The 13,465-nt window shown below is 33.5% G+C and overlaps 3 protein-coding genes across 3 annotated transcripts; 2 read left to right on the forward strand and 1 right to left on the reverse strand.

Annotated features, from left to right (window-relative positions):
• The first annotated feature begins 215 nt into the window (after positions 1 to 215).
• Positions 216 to 1,795, forward strand: LOC136785287 (uncharacterized). Its single transcript, XM_066746329.1, has 2 exons — positions 216 to 869; positions 942 to 1,795. Exons 1-2 carry the CDS (start codon positions 395 to 397, stop codon positions 1,691 to 1,693), a joined length of 1,227 nt encoding a protein of 408 aa, XP_066602426.1. The 5' UTR covers positions 216 to 394; the 3' UTR covers positions 1,694 to 1,795.
• A 111-nt stretch (positions 1,796 to 1,906) lies between these two features.
• On the forward strand, positions 1,907 to 3,619 carry LOC136785288 (receptor-binding cancer antigen expressed on SiSo cells-like). Its single transcript, XM_066746330.1, has 4 exons — positions 1,907 to 2,307; positions 2,438 to 2,593; positions 2,656 to 2,769; positions 2,826 to 3,619. Exons 1-4 carry the CDS (start codon positions 2,143 to 2,145, stop codon positions 3,015 to 3,017), a joined length of 627 nt encoding a protein of 208 aa, XP_066602427.1. The 5' UTR covers positions 1,907 to 2,142; the 3' UTR covers positions 3,018 to 3,619.
• A 134-nt stretch (positions 3,620 to 3,753) lies between these two features.
• Positions 3,754 to 7,082, reverse strand: LOC136785286 (zinc finger protein 569-like). Its single transcript, XM_066746328.1, has 9 exons — positions 6,450 to 7,082; positions 5,968 to 6,374; positions 5,609 to 5,887; positions 5,363 to 5,543; positions 5,048 to 5,290; positions 4,751 to 4,969; positions 4,343 to 4,666; positions 4,109 to 4,263; positions 3,754 to 4,042 (listed from the first exon to the last, which is right to left on the reverse strand). Exons 1-9 carry the CDS (start codon positions 6,774 to 6,776, stop codon positions 3,865 to 3,867), a joined length of 2,313 nt encoding a protein of 770 aa, XP_066602425.1. The 5' UTR covers positions 6,777 to 7,082; the 3' UTR covers positions 3,754 to 3,864.
• Positions 7,083 to 13,465: the final 6,383 nt, after the last annotated feature.

The raw sequence follows: 13,465 nt of genomic DNA on the forward strand, positions 1-13,465 counted from the left end.
CGTAATATTAGAGGACGAGCTGACTGTAACTTTTGTATAATTGATATATGCAGTTAAATAATAAAAAAATCATCGAACAAACCACAATTATTTCTAGTTTCTTCACTTTTATTAACTGAGAGATCGTTCAAAATATTATCTCTTAAACGTGGAGGTTGTGACCCAGTAACACGACTGATCTTAAGTTTATCGCGAGTTTTTTTATACAATATCATGTAGCTTTCATGAACTATCTGTACTTTAACAAAAGCGTATAAATACATTTTTAGATATGGAGCCTAAATTTTGGGTTTGTTCTCAGAACAATTGTGGCAAAGATACACATATAGCACTACTCGGCAGGAAGCTTGCCCTTCAGAAACATTTAAATGAGTCATTTTGAACATGATAACTGATGAATGAATGCGAGTGTGAAGATGTTTTAAGAGAGGGGCAGTTCATGATAGGTAGACATAAATATACAATCAAGAAAAGTTTGTTCTTCAGACGAAGATCGCGTAGCGCGCTATTAGCTTCGTCAGATGGTCATTTTTTATATTTCATTGTTTGTAGTAAAAAGCTGTTTAATTCGATTATAATTTATATTATTCACACTGTTCGCACACAAAAGAAGAATAAAATGGAATTTCCAAAGTGGACGATAATCTTCGCAGTGTTACTCACGATTTACCTGAAGGAAGTTAACAGTCAAACTTCAAATTCTGAAGAGAAACAAGGTGTTTGTCCTCCACTGCTACCGGTACAGATCTGTTCGCGATCCTGCTTCTCGGATTTTCATTGTCAAGGGCCAGGAAAATGCTGTCCCACTAGTTGCGGAGGCTTTGTTTGTTCACGACCTGTCAGTGCCCGAAAGCCACAACAACCCGCAGGTTAGAATAAAAATTCTTTGCTAACTATATGTCTGTCAGCACTATTGAAATAATACTTCATTATTATTATAGAAAACCCCGGATCTTGTCCCGCTTATCCTACCGGACCCTGGGTTTGTTCATCCACTTGTACAGTTGACAGTGACTGCAAAGGGATAAAAAAATGCTGTAGAAATCGATGCGGTGCTTTTACTTGTCAGAATTCTGAGAGTGACGTTATAAATTCTGTAGATGACTCCACCGAACCGCAGCCGGTCAAGCCTATCGATGCAATTCCAGAAAATCCAAACCCCAACGAGGGAATTCCAGGAAATTTAAATCCTAACGATAGAATTCCAGTAACTCCTAGCCTTAACGAGGGAATACCAATAAATCCGAGTCCTAACGAAAGAATTCCTGAAAATAGAAATTCCTTTGACAGAGGAGTTCCAGAGAATCCAGGCAATACTTACGACAGATTGCCTGTAACACCAAATCTTTATGATAGAGCTCCAGGCAATCCAAATGTTTACGATAGATTTCCTGTAACACCAAATCCTTACGGCAGATTTCCAGAAAATCCAAATCCTTACGACAGAGTTCCTTTAAGGTCCAATCCTTACGATAGAATTCCGATAAATTCAAATCCTTACGACAGATTTCCTTTAAACCCAAATCCTTATTACGACAGAATACCAGTAAATTCAAATCCATATGATAGAATCCCTGTACATCGAAGTCCTTACGATTTAGAATTCAATCCTGGATTTAATCCTTATCCATACAATCCTTACGAAAATCCTGGACCTTATCGAGTTAATCCTATAATTCCAGATTTTATTTAAGAATAATAGTTCATTTTTTTATGTAAATATAATTTAATTATGACTTTCACTAATAAATGAGTATATAAACTGTTTCTTAAACCAACTAAATTTTGTTATTTGTTGTACGTATTATTTTTATGCATATATATGCCGGCCGATACAGCCAGATGACACGGATGATGGTATTGATAGTATACAGGTATGCATATATATACATATATATATGTACTACACATTCAGCTGATACCACAGACCACACCATTCTTTGCTACGTTGTTAGGTTAGAAATCGCAATAGCTCTAGCGATATTCTAGTCTACTTAACAAATTCTATTAATGTTCTAAGAAAGTTTTAAACTATAGGAATAGTTTTATATTCTGCTCATTATGATTTAGGTGTGAAAGAAAATTTGTTTAAACTTCGTTTTATTTCATCGATGAAAGAACGTGACGCTCGAAGTTGACGCTATGGCCGTTGAATTTTTGGCAAATCGACTGAAAGCCCTTTTTATTATTTTGTTGGGTCTTTTTAAACGCGCGCTGTGCTGTCTGAGAAGAAGAAGAAGATCTTCTTGCGATGCTATTCCTCTAGCAGCCGTAGGTGTTCTTCCAACAATTGTAAACAATAACACAGTGAGTGTCAATAGTATTGGTTATAACCCCACCTTAAAAAAAGTAGTTACTTTATTTCTAGCAAAGCAATTTGTTTAAAAAACTTTAATTTATACGCGGATGGTAGTAATTATGGAGATGCTTACTCAAGGAATTGGAGCAGTGGGATCACTGGGAAGAAAGTCCTGTTGTTGTTATTCCTGACAAACCTATCAACCCCATTCAAGCAAAAATTGACCAGTATCGACAACAAGCTACAAAATCTTTGGAGCCTGAACTAGAAGAAGCACAGACTAATTTCTTTGAGGTAAATAAGCTAATTATCAAATCAGTCCTCTGATTCATACAATCAATAAATCTTTTATATAGGATATGACACCAAAGATCACAAAACAACTGAAAATTCTAGTTAAGGACAAACAAATGCAAAACCAACAGCTTAACCCTGCAAAATTTGCAGTAATTAGTGATCCGATACCAACAGTAAGTAATGGAATTTTTCCTTAAAAGCTTTATATTATAAAACAACTTTTTATTAGAATGATCTCCAAGAGTGGGAGGAAAATACAGTTAGCTGGGAAGGAGAGACAATTGAAGAGTTTGGCGATCCAGCAGAAGTGCTAAGGGAGCAAAGAAGAAAAGAGAGAGAGCAACGTTTATTGGAACAGCAGCTGAAACGCCAAGAACGTTGTTCCAGACCACAACCACTTGCTGCAAAATTGAACTCTTGAAATCGAATTAATTATTGACTTATTTGAGAATTATTGCACATATTGGCTATCTAAATACTAGTACTCCTAATGGAGTAAAGAATTCATTGCATTTATTCAAGTAAATGTTTGATGCTACTCTAATAATAAAAGCAACAATACAAGTTATATGCTCAAAATTATCAGACAAAAGTAGTGCATCCTTTTAGGTTGATCACAATTTTTTTTTACAAACTATCTATTTTTATCAAAAGTTAATGTGTACCATATAACCCCTTCATTAGAGTATTAAGTGTGTCAACAGATATTTATATATTCAAATTGAATTACACTCAGGAGCTGAAGTTAGTTTCAAATTTTATAGAAAAGCAAAGTTTCAAAAGTTTATAAAAAATGTTACTGTAGACGAGAAGAGTAAAGACACATTTTTTTGCAAAATAATATTTTTTTAAATGACTTAGCCTAGGATTTTTACATTAAATAAAATTTCTTTTTATGGCTTTGTGCTAAAAAAATTCTCTAATATTACTCCTATTATTTTATCTTGATGGCTATGAAGTATACGGATTAACAATATACTATGAACTCTCGACCGTTATGAAAAATAAAGTGTCACATAATAATAGTTTTCTAGGAGCATGTAATTATTATCTTAATGAAGAAAAAATAGCTTTTAAATTCATTAATAAGATCAATCTTAAACAAAAACTTAATATTTAATACAGAGGCATCAATTTTTAGATACTTATGCTAATAATAATTTGACTTGAACTTTATTTCAGAAAATTGGTCGATAAAATACGAGGCACGGCTATTGGTTGAATTTATCCAGGCAAGAAAAATATCTAAATTTTTCCTTACATATAACTCATTTTTCAGGCTCTTCAGCGTGTTCCGTTTTTATATGATGTGTAAAAGTGTATTGTGTCGTAAATCTCTTTTTACAGTAAGGACATTGATACGGCATCACAGGATGGGCAGATCGCAAATGCGCTACTGCTAGTTCTCTTAGAACAAACGGGGATTGGCATACACCACAGCGATATCTATGAAACGAATGAAAATAAGACCCCAGCTAATTAAAAAACATTTAATAATATGACTGATCGTACCCTCCAGCAGTTCTGATTAAGGTTCGTTTCAAAGGCGCTAGTGGGCTTCCCTCGCTTATTTCAACATTCGCTTCAATCAATGGCACTGTTACTTCCAGAGAAGTTTCGGGAGTTAAGGTCGGCATGGAATTATTTTCAGTATCATTTCCATTCTTCTACGAATTAAAGTAGGTACATTAATACAAGCATTATTAAAGTTAATTTTAGTTATAAAGTGTCATTGGTTCTACATACTGTATGATCTACGTGTACTCTCATGTGTGAGTTTCTAGATTGCGAAGTAGAAAAAGATGCGTTGCACTTTGAGCACTTATACTTTTTACTATTATTTTGAGTTTGCTGTTTGGATACTGAACTTTTTTTCGCAAAATTCCCATTGCACTGATGCGTTAAAAGAGATACTTCTTTAAAAAATAATTTATTACACTTTGAGCAATGATACGATCTATCCGGCGTATGCGTTTTTTGATGAGCTTTGTGCAAGCTTTTTTCCGCAAAAACTTTATTACAAACGTTGCATTGATAAACTTGGGCTATATTACTGCGTTTATGGGATACCTGTAAAATACAAAATTATCAAATTAAACTAATTAAATAAAAAAAAATGGTGATTTATATTAATTCCTATATTATTTTATTAACTTCGTGTCTTGATAATTGCCATTTTTCTTTAAGTGCTTTTTTACACTTTTGATTATTATAAGTTTTACAACTTAAGTTGTCTGAATGTGTTTTTAAGTGTGCCAACATCGTACTGTGATCGTTAAACCATTCTAAGCAAATTCCGCATCTAGCTACATTTTTATTCTTTTTGCTTTTGGATGGTGCTTCGTCAAGAATGTCGTCGTTTCTTCTTAATATCTAAGTAATTTATTACATTCATTTTATTAGAATAAATTAATTTTTTGTGAGTTTATAAAACAAAAGTAAAATTTTTACATTTGAGTAACGAAGAATTCCTGCTTGGGATCTTGCTTCTTTAGCTTCTCTTTGAGCATTCAGTGCTTCTTCCTGCTCTACTACCATCATGGTAGGAGACACAGGTTGTTGATTGTGCTCACTTAATCGATGAGCAGCCAAACGAATAAAAAGGCCAAAAGATCGTCCGCAAATATTACATTTATGCCGTTTTGGCTCATGCGTACGCATGTGATTAGATAAAGCACTTTGTTGAGTACAGACCTAAGAAAAAAATAATTCAACAAAGTTAGCACATAAAAAAAGGAAAGAAATATTTTTTTTGTTAAAAATTACTTTGCCACATGTAAGACACATTAGGGACTTCGTATTTTCTGACTTTAGTTTTGTTTTTTCTACAATCTTAATTGTATGAGGCTTATTTTCACTATGAGGAGGCCGTAACGAAATTGCAGAATAATTGCTAGACTTATGTAATTCCATATGATCTTTGTATAATTCATCACTATAAAAAAATCTGTGAAAGAAAGAAAGATTTATTTATTTAAGACATTACTAAGTATATCCTCTGATAGTATCTACCTATTGCAAGGAAAGCAATGAGTATTATGTCCAATTTCAACAGCTTCCCCTAAATGATCTCTTATTCTATGGTGCTTTAACATTTCCCAACTAATAAATTTACGATCGCATTGATCACAATTTTTCAAAGAATCCTGACAATCTAAAATCACTTTAAGATGATCAGTTGCCTCATGCTCAGCTAGATCTTTCACAGACTGGAATATTACTGAGCATTTTCGGCATGTGTATAATCTAGGGCAATATAATTGTAAGTGTTTTGTTAAGGCTTCCTTTGTTCTAAAATAGCAATAAATAAAAGTTTTAAGTTTCTGACAAATTCTTGAGAAGAAAATAAGTCTACAGAAAAATGAACTTACTTATAATATATATTACATGGTGAACACCAAAATGCAGAGCTTAAGCCACTTCTAGGTGATATATCTTTGCGATCATTTAATGTTAGGTTACCTTTTAAAACCTGTTCTAAAATACTAGTTGGTTTATCATTTTTGTTCTTCTTTGACATAAGACTTTTTCCTTGACTGTAATCTGTAGTCTCTATATTAGAATTATTACTCTTTATTCCCAATTCACATATTGCATCATTAGTACCTATTAGTGAATTTATTTCCTCAATCTCAACTTCACAAGGTAATTCAGGCAAATCTTCTATACTTTGAGTTAGTTCATCAGCTTCCATGGTTACAGAATTTTCAGGAGGTAGAGATATTGGTAAAGGAACTAGTGGTGGTGGGCCCCGTGGCCTCTCAACACAAAGTTTTGCCTGTAATTAATACCAAATTTCAGTAATATAAAATTATATAAAATTGAAAATAAATTATACTGCGGATAGTATTACCTGACAAGGATCGGGTGAACTCTTCATAGCATTAAAAAAAATTTGCACAGATTCAATGTTCTTGCATGATAACAATTCTAAATGCATATTTTTATAAACACTTAAACAGTACTCCCTAAATTCATATGCATCATCCAGTCTAGCAGCACAAAATTGGCAGATTTGCTTAGGCAGGGGGTCAGTTTTGTAAACAAGAACTGGCAAGCAAGCCCTTAATTTCTGTGCTACTTTTCTCTGTAACCCTTCAGTACCAAATATTGGCAACATCTCTTTTTTTTGTTCTGCACATAGCCTACATGCATTTTCCCATTTATTTCCCACGTTCATTGTCAATTTAGAAAAAAAAATTAACACTCATGGGTTTATTTAGTAGTATCATAAAGTGTATAAGAAACAAATTACATCAAATCATATGTAGATATACATACAACATATATGTCACGTTTTTTGTAATGATACATCAGAAGAGATATGAGGTTTGTTCTAGTGTTGCCCGTCACTTTCTACACACTTTTACCATGCGCTCTTTTTTTAACGGGTCGTCGCGGATTCACGCGGAGTGCGGACCAACGCGGACGGACTTTACGCAATACTCAGACTCAGGGCTCAGGGCAGTGCAGGGCAGTCTGCAACTCAGAGATCATCAGGTCAGGAGAGCAGCAACAACAACTGAAATGTCTGCCTGCCTTGCCGCGCTTCCATGGCGGCGCCACCGCCCAACATTACATTAGCGCCATTAGCGGGACAACCTGAGAGAGAGTAAGTGGGACTAGTGGGGGAGGGGCCGACCAGTGCGACCACCAGTAGTGGGTGCATCCAGCCAGAAGCACAACCGTTCAGTGAGCGGCGAGCGCTCGGTGAGCGCTCGCCAAATCCCCTAGACAAAAGTACAGTTTCGGCCATTAATCTTGCGTCAGGCGAGGGGAAGTAGAAATTAGAGGGGTGAAGGGATATCTAGGGAGTTTGTCCGTAGCTGTCAAATGGCGCGATTAACCCTTAATTTTGGATTGTAAACAAAAGTAATGTTTTCGGAAAACGATTGCGGAAAAGAAGGAAGAATTTTAATACATAACAGAGAAGAAGAAATATATCAGATGAGTATAAATTAATAAAAAAAATGAAAATTATTGTGAATTTTTAAGAAAATATACTTTGTGGTTTTTTTATTTTTGTTACAGGTGAAATCCTGTTATGATGGCTTTCTATTAAGGAAAAAAGTTCTTATAAACAAATAAGTGCAAAAGCATTAAGATATGAAGCATTTCTTTGTGGCCCAGTCATTTCGATAATTGTGACTTAATGTTATAATAGTGAATGTGTAAGCGATTAGTGTATATACAACAAACTCTTATTGTAAATTTAATAATCTTGTATGACAGTTTTAATTGCTATTATTTTAAATTAAAGCTAGTTTAATTAACATATTATTTTTATTTCATCCCTTTCTCAAAATTCTAAACACACATGGTAATTACCTATTCTTGTAGTAGTCATATATTCGTTAAAATACTTACAAAATTACAACTGTTTTATATTTGTAAAGCATAGCTTTTTGTTGCAATGATTTTTATTATTCAATGTGAGAAAAATTGCATTGGGTTTAGGTAAATGTCTTATTTATCCGCCACATCCTTCCATATCTTATGCGACATTTATTTGGCTCTGTTACACTATTTTCTTCTAGTCTACAACATATAACATTAATTTTTTATTCATTTATACATACACACAGATCTGACAATACTACTCCTGAGTTCATCTTGTTTTCAGCTTCAAATAGTTTTCCAACTACACGCATGGATATCCATTTTGAATATAGAATACTTATTTCATTTCATCTATTATGATATTGTTAAGATTGATAGAAAGATATCAATTCTTTGCAAATGATATTTTATATATCTAGTAACTGGATTAATTAAGGTTTTAGAACAGATAAATTTCACAAACAAATAGGACTAACAAAATATGTATTATATATTGAGGAAGGATATCCAAATGTGAATTATTTGAAGCTAAAAGCAAGATGATTTCAGCAGTATACTTAAATGTACTGGAGAACAACATCCTCTCAAATATAAATCCTATGGAAGAGATGCCAAACATTATAAGTAAAATAATTCAAGTGTTCATTCTTCAAATTTAATAGAACAATGGTTTACCAATCATCTTGACATTTATAAGATTAATTATTCAATAGAATAGCCATATCTGAGTGTATATAAAAATAGCAAAAAAATATTGGTATATTTTGAAAACTAAAAGAAAGAACTAACAAGGCAAATAAATATTACATAAGATATGGAAGGATGTGGCGGATCAATAAGACATTTGCCTAAACCCAATGCAATTTGTCTCACATTGAATAATAAAAATCATTGCAACAAACAGCTATGCTTTACAAATATAAACAGCTGTAATTCTGTAAGTAATTTAACGAATATATGACTACTACAAGAATAGGTAATTACCATGTGTGTTTAGAATTTTGTGAAAGGGATGAAATAAAAATAATATGTTAATTAAACTAGCTTTAATTTAAAATAATAGCAATTAAAACATTGTCATACAAGATTATTAAATTTACAATAAGAGTTTGTTGTATATACACTAATCGCTTACACATTCACTATCATAACATTAAGTCACAATTATCGAAATGACTGGGCCACACAGAAATACTTCATATCTTAATGCTTTTGCACTTATTTGTTTATAAGAACTTTTTTCCTTAATAGAAAGCCATCATAACAGGATTTCACCTGTAACAAAAATAAAATAGCCACAAAGTATATTTTCTTAAAAATTCACAATAATTTTCATTTTTTTTATTAATTTATACTCATTTGATATATTTCTTCTTCTCTGTTATGTATTAAAATTCTTCCTTCTTTTCCGCAATCGTTTTCCGAAAATATTACTTTTGTTTACAATCCATAATTGAGGGTTAATCGCGCCATTTGACAGCTACGGACAAACTCCCTAGATATCCCTTCACCCCTTTAATTTCTACTTCCCCTCGCCTGACGCAAGATTAATGGCCGAAACTGTACTGGATGAGGTGCGGCGACACTTTGCCACCCGGGAGTAATAATTTCGCTCTATGAGGTTGGCAGCACTTAGCGCTTGAAGCATTTTATTCAAGATGCGATCTCATAGCAAATTTGGTGTACAACTAATGCATAAGCTGCATATGTATGCGTGTATACAAGTAAATATGAGATATCTGAAATAAGAATTGGAGCAAAGGAGCATAGCGTGAGAAATAAGTAAGGCATTTAATTTGAATGAAATATAAAAATAGATTTAATATTATTAATTGAAAAGGATGATTTTTCTAATCACTTTATTAATGATATTAAATAGTTATTTGAAATTAAATACACATGAAAATTTAATAATCAGATAAGTTAATATTTTATATTTTGATTGCTATTGCATGAAGAAATTAGTGTTAGCAAACGTTCTCTGTATTAAGATAAAGATTTTATTTCGCAGGTTATTTCAAATGAATATGTCAGATTTTTCTCAATGGTGTGGTGTATTCTATGGTAAACTACAGTGATCCCTCCTTCAATTGATGCACAGATGGACATGGCTAACCGTTTAAGAAGAAGCTATGAAATAAAAAACCTATAAATATAAAGATTGATATGCTGAATAAGTATTAAGTAAGTAGCAATATCATTACCACATGTAAATGAGTTAGAATCCATTGCAATTAATGAGAAAAACATAATATGATTTATTCGGTATAATACACAAGTGAGATCAACATGTATATTCTCACACGTATTAGGTTTTATATGTGCTTATTATCATCTCTGTATTTACTTGTATATTAATAATTACAAATTTTGATTTGCACATGACCTAATAGATACAGAGATGATAATAAGCACATATAAAACCTAATACGTGTGAGAATATACATGTTGGTCTCACTTGTGTATTATACCGAATAAATCATATTATGTTTTTCTCATTAATTGCAATGGATTCTAACTCATTTACATGTGGTAATGATATTGCTACTTACTTAATACTTATTCAGCATATCAATCTTTATATTTATAGGTTTTTTATTTCATAGCTTCTTCTTAAACGGTTAGCCATGTCCATCTGTGCATCAATTGAAGGAGGGATCACTGTAGTTTACCATAGAATACACCACACCATTGAGAAAAATCTGACATATTCATTTGAAATAACCTGCGAAATAAAATCTTTATTTTAATACAGAGAACGTTTGCTAACACTAATTTCTTCATGCAATAGCAATCAAAATATAAAATATTAACTTATCTGATTATTAAATTTTCATGTGTATTTAATTTCAAATAACTATTTAATATCATTAATAAAGTGATTAGAAAAATCATCCTTTTCAATTAATAATATTAAATCTATTTTTATATTACATTCAAATTAAATGCCTTACTTATTTCTCACGCTAGGCTCCTTTGCTCCAATTCTTATTTCAGATATCTCATATTTACTTGTATACACGCATACATATGCAGCTTATGTATTAGTTGTACATCAAATTTGCTATGAGATCGCATCTTGAATAAAATGCTTCAAGCGCTAAGTGCTGCCAACCTCATAGAGCGAAATTACTACTCCCGGGTGGCAAAGTGTCGCCGCACCCTGGATGAAACTGCTCATTAACGGAAATCCGTATACCGACATTACAGAGCAAAAACTATTTCGCATGCAGCTTCGTTATTTGTTGACGGATTGTAAAGTTATTACAGGTTTTTGGAAATGCCAGAAGCTTATCTACTAAGTTACGTTAGGACAATTAACAAGAAATGAAAAAAACTTTTTGTTTAAATAAATAAATTAACATTATTGAGAAACAGCAATTAAATCGCAAAATCCCCCAACGTAATTTACTAGATAATGTTCATACGTTTCCAAAAAGTCCACATAAATGCAAATCCGTCAAGAAATGACGATGCTGCATGCGAAATAAATAATGGAAGAATTTCGTGTTCGGGAAGTCGCTAACACGAAATTCTTCCATTATTTATTTCGCATGCAGCATCGTCATTTCTTGACGGATTTGCATTTATGTGGACTTTTTGGAAACGTATGAACATTATCTAGTAAAGTACGTTGGGGGATTTTGCGATTTAATTGCTGTTTCTCAATAATGTTAATTTATTTATTTAAACAAAAATTTTTTTTCATTTCTTGTTAATTGACCTAACGTAACTTAGTAGATAAGCTTCTGGCATTTCCAAAAGCCTGTAATAACTTTACAATCCGTCAACAAATGACGACGCTGGATGCGAAATAGTTTTCGCCCTGTAATGTCGGTATACGGAATCCCGTTAAGGTGTGGTGTGCTCTTGGCACTTCTACAAGATTCCCAAAGATCAGAAAATTAATTCGAATCATTTACTAATCGGAAGGGATCTTGTAGAAGTGAGCCCCCCCACCACGACAAGGTGGCACACCGTCGGGGAGGGAGGCGGCGCCGCCCCACCTGAAACAAAAAGAAAACAAAAATATACTTGAAAAAACGAGTATTCAACCCGAAATGTGGAAGGATTTTCAAGGAAAATATTCCCACATTTCAGATTCTAATTAGGAATTTCAAGGACAGACAAAGATATAAATTAATAAAGCATGCTACAAAAAGTGAATGAATAGAGAAACTAACTAAATTGTTACTTCTTTCTAGCTGTTAATTGAAAAGCTTCCTCCTCTCGAGCGTGAATGTTAATTCACACAAAGGTCAACCAGATCATGACTGATACTCTCCTCAGTGACTAATTACCCTTACATTCTTTGTCCCTTGGTGTGGATCCGAGTTGTCACACGAAGAACTACTACGTCGAGGAAACGATTTACACATCAATAAAGATGGACCCCTATTAGGTGAACTTAATGAGCCAACGTCGAGAGTCCACAAGGACAAAGTAAGTAAGGGTTGATAGTCGCTGAAGGAGGATCAGCCCGAGCCAGTTGACACTCGAGAGTCCACTTCTCAATAAACACCTGTACTTGAATTAACAATGAATGAAAGTAATAAAAGTAAATTTGCCTATCCTTGAAATTATTTAAATAAATGTGGACTTAAGTAAACGGAGAGTGTTTACTTCCTACTCCTTGGTAGCCTTGTCCTATAAGCGGCCTTCCTAAAACATAAAATAAATTAAACAATTATGAGAAATAAGAAAAGAATGTATTTGCCTGTACGTCTTCCTCCAACGACGGCTCGATTCCGAATGATGGTTTGGCTCACTCCAACCCAGGGTGGCAATGGCGCATGATTGGTGTCGGTTCGTGTTGGATTTATGCCGACAATCGACAATGTGGTCACTACCCATGGTCCTCTCCCGATCGAACTGAAACAGAAAAAAAACAAAAATATACTTGAAAAAACGATTATTCAACCCGAAATGTGGAAGGATTTTCAAAGAAAATATTTCCACATTTCAGATTCTATTTAGGAATTTCAAAGACAGACAAAGATATAAATTAATAAAGCATGCTACAAAAAGTGAATGAATAGAGAAACTAACTAAATTGTTACTTCTTTCTAGCTGTTAATTGAAAAGCTTCCTCCTCTCGAGCGTGAATGTTAATTCACACAAAGGTCAACCAGATCATGACTGATACTCTCCTCAGTGACTAATTACCCTTACATTCTTTGTCCCTTGGTGTGGATCCGAGTTGTCACACGAAGAACTACTACGTCGAGGAAACGATTTACACATCAATAAAGATGGACCCCTATTAGGTGAACTTAATGAGCCAACGTCGAGAGTCCACAAGGACAAAGTAAGTAAGGGTTGATAGTCGCTGAAGGAGGATCAGCCCGAGCCAGTTGACACTCGAGAGTCCACTTCTCAATAAACACCTGTACTTGAATTAACAATGAATGAAAGTAATAAAAGTAAATTTGCCTATCCTTGAAATTATTTAAATAAATGTGGACTTAAGTAAACGGAGAGTGTTTACTTCCTACTCCTTGGTAGCCTTGTCCTATAAGCGGCCTTCCT

This window comes from Prorops nasuta, unplaced genomic scaffold, assembly GCF_024137725.1.
Source record: "Prorops nasuta isolate Cenicafe-Biocafe unplaced genomic scaffold, Cenicafe_Pnas_1.2 PNAS00223, whole genome shotgun sequence".
Taxonomy (NCBI): domain Eukaryota; kingdom Metazoa; phylum Arthropoda; class Insecta; order Hymenoptera; family Bethylidae; genus Prorops; species Prorops nasuta.